Source organism: Schistocerca cancellata, chromosome 2, assembly GCF_023864275.1.
Source record: "Schistocerca cancellata isolate TAMUIC-IGC-003103 chromosome 2, iqSchCanc2.1, whole genome shotgun sequence".
Lineage (NCBI taxonomy): Eukaryota > Metazoa > Arthropoda > Insecta > Orthoptera > Acrididae > Schistocerca > Schistocerca cancellata.
Genome location: NC_064627.1, coordinates 832,232,407 through 832,249,413, shown reverse-complemented (window position 1 = coordinate 832,249,413; position 17,007 = coordinate 832,232,407). Strand labels below are relative to the sequence as shown.

The 17,007-nt window shown below is 45.6% G+C and overlaps 1 protein-coding gene across 1 annotated transcript; it reads left to right on the top strand.

Annotated features, from left to right (window-relative positions):
* The first annotated feature begins 4,428 nt into the window (after window positions 1–4,428).
* LOC126148531 (uncharacterized) lies at window positions 4,429–16,164 on the top strand. Its single transcript, XM_049915762.1, has 2 exons — window positions 4,429–4,488; window positions 15,778–16,164. The coding sequence occupies exons 1-2, from the start codon at window positions 4,477–4,479 to the stop codon at window positions 16,099–16,101; spliced, it is 336 nt and encodes a 111-aa protein (XP_049771719.1). The 5' UTR covers window positions 4,429–4,476; the 3' UTR covers window positions 16,102–16,164.
* Window positions 16,165–17,007: the final 843 nt, after the last annotated feature.

The following is a 17,007-nucleotide window of genomic DNA, read 5'->3' as shown; positions in this document are numbered from 1 at the left end:
TAATCTATTCTGTGACAAACTGAATACACAATTGAAGAAAGTTTGCTATAATGGATAATTTATTGACGACATGACTACAGCGAAAATAACTATTTTTGAATAACGTTGCGAGACATGTACTATTTAATGATATTTTGTAGGATGAAACTAAAAAAAGCACTGACGGAAAAAAATTGAGCACCAAGAAGGAGCTGTGCGATACAAACAAAAGTTGATGGGCGTGTTTCTACATCTAAAAGTTGCTGTTAGTCAAGAATGCCTTAAAGGTGACAAAGACGGCTTATTCAACACCTCACTGAGTTTGACTGAGGCTGTATAATGGGGCTACAAGATGCTGGATGTTTCTCATGCTATACTGCAGAAAGACCTGAAAGGGATGTAGCGATTATAGACAACTGCTGGCATCAGTGGTCACAGGAAGGTACAGTCACAATAAGACTGAACTTCAGATAGCCACATAGCACACTGCAGAGGCAAGACCATTGTGTTCGGTGTATGGCTCTGGCTCATTGAGCTGCATCTGCAGCAGGAATTTGAGCAGCAATTAGTGACACGGCGAACTGTTACAAATTGGTTACTTCAAGGACAGCTCCAGGCCAGACGGTCTGTACTGTGCATTCCACTGGATCCCAACCGCCGCCATTTGCGACTTCAGTGGTTGACCAAGAGAGAGCTCACTGGACGGCAGGGTGGAGGTCTGCTGTGTTTTCTGACGAACGCTGGTTCTGCCTCGGCGCCAATGACGGTTGTGCGCTGGTTAGGAAGGAGCCAGTCGAGGACGTGCACCCAACCTATCTCCGTGCTAGACACACTGGATCTACACCTGGAGCTATGATCTGGGGTACGATTTCGTATGACAGCAGGAGCACTCTCGTGGTTATCCCACTCAGCCTGACTGCAAAGTTGTACATCAGTCTGGTGCTTCGACCTGTTGTGCTGCCATTCATGAACAGTATTCAAATGGCTCTGAGCACTATGGGACTTAACATCTGAGGTCATCAGTCCCCTAGAACTTAGAACTACTTAAACCTAACTAACCTAAGGACATCACACACATCCATGTCCGAGGCAGGATTCGGACCTCCGCCCGTAGCGGTCGCGCGGTTCCAGATTCAAATGGCTCTGAGCACTATGGGACTCAACTGCTGTGGTCATTAGTCCCCTAGAACTTAGAACTACTTAAACCTAACTAACCTAATGACATCACACACACCCATGCCCGAGGCAGGATTCGAACCTGCGACCGTAGCAGCAGCGCGGCTCCGGACTGGAGCGCCTAGAAACGCACGGCCACCGCGACCGGCATTCCAGATTCAAGCGCCTAACATGAACAGTATTCCCAGGGTAATTTGCAACATGATAACGCTCGCCCACATACTGCTGTTGTAACCCAACATGCTCTACAGAGTGTCGACATATTGCCTTGGCCTGTTCGATGACCAGATCTTTCTCCAACCGAGCACATACGGGACATCACTGGACGGCAGCTTCAACGTCATCTACAAACAGCACTAACCGTCCCCATTTTAACCCACAAACCGACAACAGGCACCTGTAATTACAACACAATTCATGCACGTTTTTATGATTACATTCACCATTCTGGCAGTTACACCTATTATTAATGTACCAGCGTTTCACATTTGCAGTGGCTTATCTCACGCGTACATTAACCTGTGACCATGCAGTGCCACTCACTTAAATATGTTTCATGGAAAAATGTATTTCCGAAATTTCATTACTCTGTATTAATTATTTTTTATGTTAACTGAATCTTCCATCCTTCTTGATAGAACAACATTATGATAAATGAAAAGCGATAGTTCGCTTTTCTTTTACAGTATTGTGCTGTAGAACAAACGCAAACTAGCGCATTTCATTTATTAATTTTTTTGTGTTGCAAATTTTGCATTAGAGTATATTACATGGGCAAGATTTTAACCGATACTGTCAGCGTAATAGCTGTGAACCTTAGCTGCTGCGCTATGTTCGCCTGGTAAAAACGTAATTAATTTTACTTCGATTTTCTCGGGAATTAGGGGTCATCGCAGGAAAAGCCACAAGACAGGTACTCAGCACATGTCCCTCTGCGAAGTACCCAAGACGCGTCAAAATTCGTGTTTAACAGGTCTGATGGTCCCCCATCAGACCTGCACCTACGGTGCGCTCTTTGGCAATGTTTGGCAGAGTTTCATTTCAAGTATATAGGACAGACGAGGATAGGGACGATTAGTGATTAAAGTCTACATTGTATTTTGTTTTGGATGGTTGGTAGGTGGGGGTTCCAAGTTAGCTTTTGATCAGGAGTAATAGTGCAAATCACAAACGATAATTGTCCATGTAGATCGACCCACGGATGGAAACTGCTTTGTCGCCATTTCCAACTGAGCATTGTGCCAGTAAGGGTATACATGTGCTTTGCATTTTAAGAAAGCATATATCCAGCAAATTATGTCTCTCGATTGCTTATGTAGAATGTCGCTTACCACCATCACCAGTCATGACAACTCGCAACAAATGGAATAAAAATTTATTAAATTACTCGCTGCAGGCACATTTAACTCACCCGGACTGCAACATTCACAGCAGAGCGCTCAGAACATTGATGGAGGCTCATTGAGTGTCGGAGAATGTGTGACGCAGATGCACAGAAAGAGCCTAACTTCGACTGCTATCATTCACGACTTCAATTACAATCCAAGCTGGTTTGGTTGGGTGAACTGGGCTACGTACCCTAAAGCTGCAATAAAGAGCCAAGGAAACTGGTACACCTGCCTATTGTAGTGTCCAGTTCCCACGAGCACGCAGAAGTGCTGCAACATGACGTGGCATGGACTCGACTAATGTCTGAAGTAGTGCTGGAGGGAACTGACACCATGAATCCTGCAGGGCTGACTATAAATCCGTAAGAGTACAAGGAGGTGGAGATCTCTTCTGAACAGCACGTTGCAAGGCATCCCAGATACGCTCAAAAATGTTCATGTCTGGGGAGTTTGGTGGCCAGCGGAAGTGTTTAAACTCAGAAGAGTGTTACTGGAGCCACACTCTAGCAATTCTGGACGGGTGGAGTGACGCATTGTCCTGCTGGAACTGCCCAAGTCCGTTGGAATAAACAATGGGCATGAATGGATGCAGGTGATCAGTCAGGACGCTTACGTATGTGTCACCTGTCAGAGTCGTATCTAGATATATCACTCCAACTGCACATACCCAGACCATTACAGAGCCTCCACCAGTTTCAACAGTCCCCTGTTGACATGCAGGGTCCGTAGATTCATACATGTACACATCCATCTGCTCGAAATAATTTGAAATGAGACTCGTCTGACCAGGAAACATGTTTCCAATCATCAACAGTCTAAGGTTGGTGTTGATGGGCCCAGACGTGGCGTAAAGCTTTGTATTATGCAGTCATCAAGGGTACACGAATGGGCCTTCGGCTCTGAAAACCCATATCGATGATGTTTCGTTGAATGGTTCACATGCTGACACTTATTGGTGGCCCAGCATTGCAATTTGCTTAATTATCTTCAATCGTCGTCGGTCCCGTTCTTGCAGGATCTTTTTCCAGCCTCAGCGATGTCGGAGATTTGATGTTTTACTGGATTTCTGATATTCACAGTACACCCGTGAAATGGTCGTAGGGGAAAATCCCCATTTCTTCACTACCTCGGAGATGCTGTGTCCATCGCTCGTGCGCCGACTATAGCATCGCGTTCAAACTCACTTAAAATTTGATAACCTGCCACTGTAGCAACAGTAACCGATGTAACAACTGCTCCAGACACTTGTTTGTCTTATATAGGCGTTACCGACCTCAGCGCCGTATTCTGGTTCAAATGGCTCTGAGCACTATGGGACTCAACTGCTGTGGTCATAAGTCCCCTAGAACTTAGAACTACTTAAACCTAACTAACCTAAGGACATCACACACATCCATGCCCCAGGCAGGATTCGAACCTGCGATCGTAGCGGTCACGCGGTTCCAGACTGAAGCGCCTAGAACCGCACGGCCACACCGGCCGGCGCCGTATTCTGCCTGTTTACATGTCTCTGCATTTGAATACGCTTGCCTATACCAGTTTCTTTGGCGCTTCAGCGTATATTGTGGGGAGTAATTCGAAAAGACGCTATGCCGCATGGTGCTTGACAGTGAGTACATTGAAGAGATGTGAAGTTTGTTTCCAAGGACCGCGGGAATCGGGCAATGACTTCCTGGAAACTTTCGGAGTGTGCTTGGTTGGACTGGCGGAGTTGCGGCGCAGCGGAGGAATCGAGAGAGCTAGCAGAGGCAGGCGCGGGAGGCTTCTGCGAGCTGGCGATGTTTTTGGCCGCGGAAGCCCAGTTCAGCAGGCCGCGCCGTCTCCGCGCCGCGCCAAGCCAGCGACTCCCCGTTTTTGCCGACGGCCGCGGCGCTATAAAGGGGCGATCCGCGGATGTCTGTGGCAGTCCGAGCAGCACAGAGCATCCAGCAGCATGAAGGTCGCGGTGAGTACCTCTCCTCCGTGCCCAACTTCAGCTTTTCCCGTCATCGAAGCAGTGCCCTACAGTCTCGGTTGTAGGAAATGAGTGATTCGTTATCGTTCTGGCATCAATCATGCTTACATTCTAGTACCTGGAAATTCTTTTCTCCATGAAGTGTAGCGAAATAGCATATTTTGAATTCCACAAGCTATTCGTGAAATTCTTTTTATACATACGAAACGCACTATAAGCCATTGACTCCGTTGACATATGGGCGTACTTTCTTTTCTTCTCATCAATCTTCTGGCAGTTCTATGACGCGATTTATTCGCCTGTATTGGCCTCTTCATTTCAAAGTAGCACTTGCACCCAATGTCCTTCATTGTTAGTTGGATATATTCCAGTGGAATAGAAGGCGTTGCTGGCCAGGAGATATGATTTCAAATTAGATTTGAAATTTGCATCGCTACCTGTCAGACATTTTATGTTATTGGGCGAATGATCGAAAATTTTCGTTGCTGCTTATTGCACTCCTCTCTGAGTCAGTGACAGCTTTAACAATGGTTAATAAAGGTCATGCAGTGTCGTAGGTATATATATCGCTGTTCTTCTCAAATTGTGATGGATTATTAATGACGAATTTCATTAGTGAATATATGTATTGTGGCGGCTCCGGTAAATGTCTAGCTCTTTAAAAGTCCGTAGGTATACGCCACATATTATTCTTACTCTTCGCTTTTTTGCAGTCAATACTTTCTTTCTGAGTGATAATTTACCCCAGAAAATTACACTGTACGACATTACTGAGTGGAAATTTGCAAAATGTATTAGGAGATTCATATGTTTATTTCTAAGATTAGCAATTATACGTAGAGCAAAAGCAGCTGAACTTAATTGTTTTAGACGCTCCTAATATGCCTCTTAGAATTCAAGTTTTCAGCGGTATGTATAACCCACAAAGTTGGAGCATTCTACCCTACTTACTGACTCCTGGACATATGCTGCATCAGTTGTTGGTTAGACTATTTCTTTTACAGAACTGAATGCAGTAGGTCGTTTCAAAATTTAGGGAGAGTCCATTTTCAGATAACCACTTAATAATTGGAAAATACCATTCGCCAACTCTTCTGATGCTTTCTTTCTAATGGGATGTCTTAACATACGCCCTACCATCCTCTCCCTTCTTCTAGTTAGTCTTTTCCAGATATCCTTTTCCTCTCTGAGTCTGTCGAGAACCTCCTCAACTACACTCCTGGAAATGGAAAAAAGAACACATTGACACCGGTGTGTCAGACCCACCATACTTGCTCCGGACACTGCGAGAGGGCTGTACAAGCAATGATCACACGTACGGCACAGCGGACACACCAGGAACCGCGGTGTTGGCCGTCGAATGGCGCTAGCTGCGCAGTATTTGTGCACCGCCGCCGTCAGTGTCAGCCAGTTTGCCGTGGCATACGGAGCTCCATCGCAGTCTTTAACACTGGTAGCATGCTGCGACAGCGTGGACGTGAACCGTATGTGCAGTTGACGGACTTTGAGCGAGGGCGTATAGTGGGCATGCGGAAGGCCGGGTGGACGTACCGCCGAATTGCTCAACACGTGGGGCGTGAGGTCTCCACAGTACATCGATGTTGTCGCCAGTGGTCGGCGGAAGGTGCACGTGCCCGTCGACCTGGGACCGGACCGCAGCGACGCACGGATGCACGCCAAGACCGTAGGATCCTACGCAGTGCCGTAGGGGACCGCACCGCCACTTCCCAGCAAATTAGGGACACTGTTGCTCCTGGGGTATCGGCGAGGACCATTCGCAACCGTCTCCATGAAGCTGGGCTACGGTCCCGCACACCGTTAGGCCGTCTTCCGCTCACGCCCCAACATCGTGCAGCCCGCCTCCAGTGGTGTCGCGACAGGCGTGAATGGAGGGACGAATGGAGACGTGTCGTCTTCAGCGATGAGAGTCGCTTCTGCCTTGGTGCCAATGATGGTCGTATGCGTGTTTGGCGCCGTGCAGGTGAGCGCCACAATCAGGACTGCATACGACCGAGGCACACAGGGCCAACACCCGGCATCATGGTGTGGGGAGCGATCTCCTACACTGGCCGTACACCACTGGTGATCGTCGAGGGGACACTGAATAGTGCACGGTACATCCAAACCGTCATCGAACCCATCGTTCTACCATTCCTAGACCGGCAAGGGAACTTGCTGTTCCAACAGGACAATGCACGTCCGTATGTATCCCGTGCCACCCAACGTGCTCTAGAAGGTGTAAGTCAACTACCCTGGCCAGCAAGATCTCCGGATCTGTCCCCCATTGAGCATGTTTGGGACTGGATGAAGCGTCGTCTCACGCGGTCTGCACGTCCAGCACGAACGCTGGTCCAACTAAGGCGCCAGGTGGAAATGGCATGGCAAGCCGTTCCACAGGACTACATCCAGCATCTCTACGATCGTCTCCATGGGAGAATAGCAGCCTGCATTGCTGCGAAAGGTGGATATACACTGTACTAGTGCCGACATTGTGCATGCTCTGTTGCCTGTGTCTATGTGCCTGTGGTTCTGTCAGTGTGATCATGTGATGTATCTGAGCCCAGGAATGTGTCAATAAAGTTTCCCCTTTCTGGGACAATGAATTCACGGTGTTCTTATTTCAATTTCCAGGAGTGTATAATAGCCCAGATAATTTTAAGCATGATTCTGTAACACCCAACTCAAATGCTTAGATTCTCTTCTTTTCCCGTCCCACCACAACCCATGTCCCACTTTCGTACTTTCTGATACTATAAGGCTTTTTTTGGCGAAGAATACTACCTTTGCAAAAGGTCATCTGCTTTTTATGTTCTTGCTTCTTCCGTCATGCGTTGTTTTGTTTCCTAGATAACAGTATTTCTTCGCTTCGTCTAATATGCAATCCTCAATTTTAATATTAAGTTTGTCGCTCATCTCATTTATGCGCCTCTTAAACACCTTCGTCTTTCTTTGGTTTACTCTCGCGCCATATTCTGTGTTCAGTAGATTACTCATTTGATTCTTCAGATCTTGTAACTCTTTCTCTCTTTCACAGAGAATAGCAATGTCAGCACGCTGAATTTTAATCGCTACATTGATTCTTTCTTTATTTTTTATTGAGTATAGAGTTGAACATCACACACAGACACTGCCTCACTCAGAATCATTCTTTTCGCAGATGTCTCATACGTAATAACGTCCCCTGACTTTTCTTAAAATCTAAAAAACATTTTTGACTTTGGAAACTGCGCTTGGATCCACCCATGAAGTAAACAATGAGGAATTGAGTTCTGCTTCCTCGAAGTATTACTGCCTGAATGACTAAGGAACGAAAACCACTGAACATCTTACTCGTCGAAGACAGGTGTATGTTGCTGAGATAATTTCTCGCCCATTTCCGGACTCTGGACGTTGCGTGTGACGTCCAAAGTAAGCAACATACCAGAAACCTTTATTAGATGTTCAGCTGAGTTCATGATTCTATTTTTGAAGACAAAATGTAGATCACTGGACTACTCTGAAGAAGGAAGAAGATTAGGGCTTCTCGCTCCTTTGGTAACGATGTCATTAGAGACAGAGTAGAAGCTTTCATCGGGAAAGGATGGGATACGAAGTCGGCCGTCTACTTTTTTAGAGGCCATCCTGCCGTTGCGCTAAAACGATTTACAGAAACCTTGGGAAAACTTCTTATAAAAGCGAGTCGAGTGCCTTATCCATTATGTTCTCCCTCTTGGCGCTACTAATCATTTTTGTCATCTGCTGCCAAAATGAGGATCAAAGCTCCATAGATGAGAAGGTCTTGAGGGACATAGCTTAAGATCGGATTGCAGAAGGATGGGAAGGGAAAACGGCCCTGTCCTTTTTCAAAAGTATCGTCCTGGAATTTACCTTAAGCAATTTATGGAAACCACAGAAACTTAAATCTAGAGGACAAAACGAAGAATCTCTGTCCTCCCAAATGCAAATACTGTGTCTTTACCACTGCGCTAGATTACCCAGTCACATAGGCCTACTGCCAGCGAAGATGGTCTTAGATGTAACCGCTGCCTGGACTCGAATCATAGAATGAACACACCTAACAATAAGGTCACCGCTCGTAGTACATGACGAAGAAGATTCCGTCAATTGTCGAAATGATGTGCATAAAACTACCATCACCAGTTTGATTGGAGTCATGGAAATGTATAATCGGGCATTAACGCCAAAATAGTCTCATAAATCACTATAGCCCAAAAGGTTTTGCAGTACGTCCTAAAACAGTTACAACACTGTCATCCTAGAGGTGGTTTGTGAACTTAGTTACTCGTCAGTGAAGAAGAAAACTCGAGGGAAGGAAGTCATCATTACATCGTTACCAGTCTATTGTTACGTATTATTTAACCGAAATCCCGAGCTTGCAAAATTCAAAAAAGAACTGCTTTAAAAATTGCTCATTAATCTCATTATGCGCATTTTTATGTTGAAATAAAAGAACGATCACTTGGAAAGTGCAGCATATCAGCGCTGAACTGTCCCGTTCTCCCGTCAACGTCTTCAGCGCAGAGCGCTTGTCGATAGCGTTTTAAAACGCTTTTGGTGAGCTTTGGTAGCACCTTACAGCAGCAGACGGATGACTATTGGAGTCAGCGTGTTTACACTAAGAGCACTGCGGGGAACTAGTTTAGTATTAGAGCGCGTTCTCTCATTTTCGTCACTCACTCATCGATTGTGAGAAAAGTTGCTACTTGAAATTTTCCACATGAACTTTGCTTTTTTGATCAGAATTTTATGTGCGTCATCTGCTCATTTCTCTCAAGAATGAGGAGTACAACTGTCAGTGTGTTTATTTGAAATCAACCATCCTAGTATTTCATTTGCCTAGAGCCTTCTCTTCTCCTTCTTCCTTTTTCCTGGCCTTATGTCGTGTCTTCAGGCAGTTCACATTTCAATCGGGATTTGCCAATGTTGGTGGTAGACGGTAGCCGGATGCTCTTCTAATCACCACCCCTGATCAGTAGTATCCGAACACTCCTACGTAAAACGGAATTGACCACTAGATGTCACACCAGGCGGACCCGCCAGTATAGAAGGGGGTGGGTGTATTGTGTTGTAAGTACAGAAGCTATAACAGCAGAATGGTTCGGTCGGAGAGCTCAGTGACTTCGAACGTGGATGAGACATTGGATGTCACCTCACTAACATATCCATCAAGTACATTTCGACATTTCTAAAACTGCCCGAATCAACTGATAGAGACGTCTCTGTGAAGTAGAAACGATAAGGAATAACCACAGCTAAAACAAGGCCAGACAGAGCTCATGTGGTGACGGGCAGGGACCGTCGAGCATTTCAGAGAGTGATTGTAAGAACTCGCATGAAATCAGTGGAAGGAATCACTCGGGAGCTCCAGAGTGCTACCAGCAGGCCAGTTAGCACAATAGCTCGTCGCGGTGTAAAGACCGATGCCACTGGAGAGTGAATGACTGGAAACGAGTGTTTCGAAGTGATGAATCACGCTGTGCCCTGCGGCAATCCGATGGAAGGGTTTGGATTTGGTGAATGCTTGGAGAACGTTATCTGCCGTCAAGAGCAGCGCCAACATTGAGGTATAGTGGAAGTGTTGCCACGGTATGAGGGTGTTTTTCGCAGTCAGGATAAGATCCCCTTATTTCACTTAAGAAAGCATTAGATGCGGAAGAATCTGAACCCATTTTACAGCTTTGCGTCCTGTGAACAGTAGAGGAACAGTTTGGAGCCGATGACTGTATGGGCGTGACACTGCATCTGGGAATCAATATTTGTGGACAGTAACGTTCCCGAAATGGTCAGACACACACACACACACACACACACACACACACACACATACACACACACACATTCAAGCCGTCGTAAAGCCAAAGGGTAGGTACACCCCGAATTAATCAACGCTAAAGATGTCCAGATACTTTTGATCAGATAATGTCGATGGAATTTTCGTATCAAAATTTATCAGATTTCTGCCCCAAAGGAATTTCTTTTCCCTCCCCAAAATGACACCCATTGAAATTTGTGCTGATATCCTTGAAAGTTAGAAGACATGCAGCTCTGCTGTTTTGAAAAACCAAGTGCTCCGGCATTATGGGGCGTCGCCTTCTGCGTAACTAGACTCCTGAGTTTGACGCAACTTCTTTCGGTGAATTTACCAAAGTTGTTGTACTTTCTTCTCTTAGAAATGGGTATAACATCGAAACTTCGTTCAGTTTCTTGTGCTTTTAGGGTCAGGTGCAAGTCATTCAACCCAACGCCGCTTCGGCGATTTGCGTGTCCCCGGTCCACCCCAGTTAGCCAACCAAGAAAAGGGGACCCACAGTTTAACGTGGAATCCGCACGATGTGTCGTTCCTGGCGACACTCCACATCGTTGAGGCGTGAAGATTAAAAGCAGACTGAAAATTTCCGTGGTCCGTCCGCGATTCGACCCCGCAATCTGTCGACTTCCAGGCACACTCTTCCCACTAGACCACCATGTCCCACAAACTTCGCTTCAAACCGTTAACGAGAACGTGGGTAATTACGAGAAAACAGCAAATTTCGACGGCAGGACGGCAAAATGGTTGTTTTTACGACGTATTGCGAAGCTGAGGGGTCTACGCTGTTTACAAAAGGCTACGAAGTTTATCCTTTGCAGTAATGTGACAGTCATTACTAGGCACATAATGTGTTTTTTTTTTTTGGTATCTGACGACAGGGTAGCCTTCAATTTAGCCCCGATAGGAGTTATCAAACCCGTTGACATTATGTGGGCGGCTAGACTGATAATGGTAGAAAATAACCAGCCAAAAATTGGTGATTCAAATATTTATTTCTGAAAATAATGCCATTCGACCAACAACAGATGTCGACTGCGATCTAGTTCCGATTAATGATTGATACAAAAGTGGCATGGTCAATTGACACTACGCGGGACTTCTGAGGCGGAACGGAACTTCAACAATAAATATCGTCCCTTGTAATTTAAGTAGTGGTGCTAACACTCAGAGGTACAGAGCAACGTTAATCTGATCGAGCATTCGCGGCGTGAAACTTTTAACGTTGACTTTGATAGTCGTGTTACCCTACTGTTCTGTCAGGCCTCTTTCTCAACTAAGCTAATTTCGCTGTTCGTTTATTTGCGCCGCTGCTGTGCCACTAACGCATTTGAAAGTCGCTGTGCTTACTTTTGTAGAAGATTATTGTTATTTCGTCAATATTCACGGAGCCTAAGTGAGGGGATGGCGAGATAGGCTTCCGCTAAGGGAGCAGATACAGAGAGGGCGCAAAAACAGACGAACGAAGTCTGAGAATTAACCGGGAGACGTAGCGTCTTAAAGAATCGCCTGCTACCGAACAGAAACCTTGCTTAACACAGTTTATGGGGAACGCTGCATTCAGTTCGTGCAGCTGCCGCCTGCACAGTTGGCTCACGTTCAGCAACGGAGTTCTTGCTGCTACTTGGCTACGGTGTTACACGATTTCAAGGATCGACGAGCGGGTGCTGAACCAAATGTGCTGTTTTACCAAAGGCTTTCGATTGCTGCCGATACCTTCGACAGAAGGTTGGAACGAGACGCGACGGCGATGGAGGCAAAAAAAGAGAAAAAGAAAGAAAACTGAAAGGCCGCAAGGGATACCGTACATAAGTTATTTGGCCCTCTAACCAGTACTTTTGCTGATACCAAGTTTCGGTTGGTGCGATCTGCTGTGCAGGTAAAAAGGAATTCAAGAATAAACCTTCTGTGACTGATTAATAAATTTACGTGAGTTTTTCTGTGTTGTGCCTACAGACAAGTATATTCTGTTTATAGAAGTCCAACCGTGTACACAAACGAATACTCTCCCATTGGTCATCCGCTGCATTCCTCAAGCATGTGGTGATTTAGCGCTGCTAGAAGCATATCTTACTTATGTACTAAGTTTTTGTTGTAATTCAGTTGCTTAACTTGACTTAAATTGTATAATCAATGAGTTTTCTTTGTTTAAAACAAGGAAATAAAGGCAAAATAATAACAAAAGCACAATTCCTTCAAAGGGATATTTTCTCCACTCTAAATACTAGGCTTTTCAAATTAATAGTTCACACACTATTAATAATTTATGAGGAGCAAATAAAATCTGTTCTCTTGTGATAGATCATACTAAAACAATGCAAAGCAGCTGCCATAAACAATGAGATATGAATTTTGTTTTACTTTCAATTCGTTTAGAGAGTTTGTACGATTTATAATTTATTTACTGCAATGATACATTTTATTTGTTGAGTGAAATAATAGTCATCAGTACAGTTCATTTTCAATAATGTAAAATTTTTATTAAACATGATTACAAAATTATAACGTTTTATAACCTGTGTAGATAAAATTGTATAAAGGGGAGGTGACGCAACTTTGACAGTTCTGCCAGGGACACAGCATCCACCTTGTTATGGCCCTGTCGTACTATTCTTCCTTCTCGTTTTCTAACAACGGGACCTTAAGAACTTCCCTTCAGCGGTTTGATTCATATCGAGAGGATGTGTAGGGAACGACTACGACAACACAAGTAAGTAGGTTCAAATGAATCTAAGCACTATGGGACTTAACATCTGAGGTCATCTGTCCCCTGGACCTAGAACTACTTAAACCTAACTAACATAAGGACATCACACACAGCCCGGAACAGGATTCGAACCCGCGACCGCAGCAGTCGCACGGTTCCGGACGGAAGCGCCTAGAACCGCTCGGCCACAGAGACCGGCAAGTAAGTAGGAAGAAGCAACCGTCAACCGTTTCGAGAAAATCGAGAGTTAAACATTTTACATGTGCTTATATACTTCATTTGGGCGTTAGTAATCAAGGATTCTGCAGCGTGTTAAGGGCACACGAGGTCCTTGCCTGCACATCTTTTTTTCGTTCCCACGTAATTATTATGACTTTGCAAACTATCATTATTGAATGAATCATTTATTATATTGAAATCCCTATCCTGAAATAAGGAGAAAAAAAGTTTTCGTGGGCAGATTGAAAGTAAAAAAAGGATACACAAGAAATTTCAGTCAAATCATTACAGTAATTTTATTTACATCATTGCATCTATATGTGTGACAAGAATAATGTGTTTACCTATGGAACACAGCACGAAACAGGATGAAGCTGATCACAGAAACGTGGAAAACAGTGACTATTCCGACGTACAGCACATGTAATGAACGCCGAATTTTTGGATGTGCATGGTTTTTTCAATGTGTCTATTGCAAAACAGGCTTGGTTTACATTCGTAAAGGGTACTCGGTCATGACACAATTTCGAGGTGTACCACGCATATCTGTTGTGAGTGGGAATGAAATAAAAAAATTCCGTGAGTGAGATTCGATCCACAGACCTCACGCGTGTGAAACTAACGAGCGCTTACTAGCTCGGCGGCGGAACCCTTGACTGCGTAGCGCAGTTAGCACGGCTGATTGCTGACCGAAGGCGCGCGGATTCGATTCGTGACCAGGTAGGAGATTTTCTCCGCTTGGGGACTGGATGTTGCGTCATACTTGACTTTCCACTATTGAGATGGCTGAATGGTACGTCCCGAAAGGCAATAAATTAAAAGGAAGAAACAAAACAAAACAAAACAGTATTTAAGCACATGTAAAGTGTTAACAATCTGTTTTCTCGAAAACTGCTGAAAGTTGCTGCTTCTTATTTACATGTACTGAAATCCTAGTAGTGCCCTAGACAGCCTATCAATACGAATCATATCGTTGAGGGGAAGTTCGTACGGCCTGTCTTTAAGTCAAAAATGTACACTACTGGCCATTAAAATTGCTACACTAAGAAGAAACGTAGACGATAAACGGGTATTCATTGGACAAATATATTACACTAGAACTGACATGTGATTACATTTTCACGCAATGCATAGATCCTGAGAAATAAGTACTCAGAACAACCACATCTGGCCGTAATAACGGCATTGATACGCCTGGGCATTGAGTCAAACAGAGGTTGGATGGCGTGTACATGTACAGCTGCCCATGCCGCTTCAACATGATACCACAGTTCATCAAGAGTAGTGACTGGCGCTTTGTGACGAGCCAGTTGCTCGACCACCATTGACCAGACGTTTTCAATTTGTGAGAGATCCGCAGAATGTGCTGGCCAGGGCAGCAGTCGAACATTTTCTGTATCCAGAAAGGCTCTACACGACATGCAACATGCGGTCGTGCATTATCCTGCTGAGATGCAGGGTTTCGCAGGGATCGAATGAAGGGTAGAGCCACGGGTCGTAACACATCTGAAATGTAACGTCCACTGTTCAAAGTGCCGCCAATGCGAACAAGAGGTGACCGAGACGTGTAACCAATAGCACCCCATACCATCACGCCGGGTGATACGCCAGTATGGCGATGACGAATACACGCTTCCAATGTTCGTTCACCACGATGTCGCCACACACGGATGCGACCATCATGATGCTGTAAACAGAACCTGTATTCATCCGAAAAAATGACGTTTTGCCATTCGTACACACAGGTTCGTCGTTGAGTACACCATCACAGGCGCTCCTGTCTGTGATGCAGCGTCAAGGGTAACCGCAGTCATGGTCTCCGAGCTGATAGTCCATGCTGCTGCAATCGTCGTCGAACTGATCGTGCAGATGGTTGTTGTCTCGCAAACTTTCCCATCTGTTGACTCAGGGATCGAGACGTGGCTGCACGAGCCGTTACAGCCATGCGGATAAGATGTCTGTCATCTTGACTGCTAGTGATACGAGGCCGTTGGGATCCAGCACGGCGTTCCGTATTACCCACCTGAACACACCGATTCCATATTCTGCTAACAGTCATTGGATCTCAACCAACGCGAGCAGCAATGTCGCGATACGATAAACCGCAATCGCGATAGGCTACAATCCGACCTTCATCAAAGTCGAAAACGTGATGGCACGCATTCCTCCTCCTTACACGAGGCATCACAACAACGTTTCAACAGGCAACGCCGGTCAACTTCTGTTTGTGTATGAGAAATCAGTTGGCAACTTTCCTCACGTCAGCACGTTGTAGGTGTGGCCACCGGCGCCAACCTTGTGTGAATGCTCTGAAAAGCTAATCATTTGCATATCACAGCATATTTTTCCTGTCGGTTAAATTTCGCGTCTGTTGCACGTCATCTTCGTGGTGTAGCGATTTTAATGGCCAGTAGTGTATAATGATATTGAAACATAAGCACTCAGAAATATGACTGAAAGCACCGTAACTGGTCTTAAAACAAAATGAATTTGTCGTTCGTTATAGCTTTGATGTCTGCGGGGATGCTAGGTATCCATGTGCCCACAGGTGGCAACAGTGTTGGTGTTGACGGCGCTGGCGTCGGCGAGCGCGTATCCGCGCTTCCTGGCCATCCCCCTGGACGGAGAGGCAGACATCGCGCTGCTGGAGGAGGCGGGAGCGGCGGCCAGAGCTCCCCGAGCCGCCCCCGCACTGCCGGAAGAGGCGGCGCGCGTCGAGCGCGGAGCGCACCACCACCTCGGAGGCGGCGGAGGCGGGGGTGGAGACGGCGGCCACCACCACGGCGACTACGTCGACTTCGGCGCGCACACTGGCCACCACGGCGCCTTCGGCTGGTACGCCGACTTCCCCGTCATCACCCACGGTCACTAGTCGCCCTTAATGTACCCTGCTTGCTGTTATGTTTTTAGAATAAACTTTGTTACGTTTGTAGAAGCAACAGCCTTCTTATTTAAGCTACAGCCTAAACGAAACCTATTCCCGTCCTGTAACATACTTCATAGATCAGGGAAAAGGAAAAAGAGATGCCACACGTATAAAATTATGCATACCCTTGATAATTTATGGATCTTCTCCTAAAGTATAGTGTGCTGACTTCCAAAACCGTGACGTGCATCATAAGCCGGATGAGCAATTAAATTAGCAAGTGTTCCAACAAATGTCAGACTGCTACTGTTCATTGTAAACAGTTCTGACTTGGACGCACGACATACGAGGGGGGACCCAAAAATAATTTCTTTCTAGGAATCATATACTTTATTGTTTTCAAATACAACCTGAATCTCCTTTGAAGTACTCTCCATTAGTATTAATACACTTGTCCAAACGTTCATTCCAGTGTTCGAAGCATCTTTTAAATTCGTCCTCTTTGATACCTGCTAGCACTTTCATGACATTGCGTTTTACGTCTTCCGCATCCGCAAAACGTTTCCCTCTCAAGTCTCTTTTCATCCTCGGGAATAGGAAGAAGTCCGAGGGTGCTAAATCCGGCGAATAGGGCGCGTGGGTCGAGGTAGTCGTCTTCGTTGAGGCCAAAAACTGGCGAACACTGAGAGTCGTGTGCGCGGGAGCGTTGTCGTGATGCAGGAACCTAAAGCCAGAATCCCACAAAGCCGGACGTTTTCGCGAAAAACTTCTGCGAAGCCGTTTCATAACCTCCAAATAGAATTGTTGGTTTACTGTCTGGTTTTCAGGGACAAATTCAGAGTGTACGATCGCTTTGATGTCAAAAAAACAGATCAACATCGTTTTCACATTCAATTTCACTTGACGAGCTTT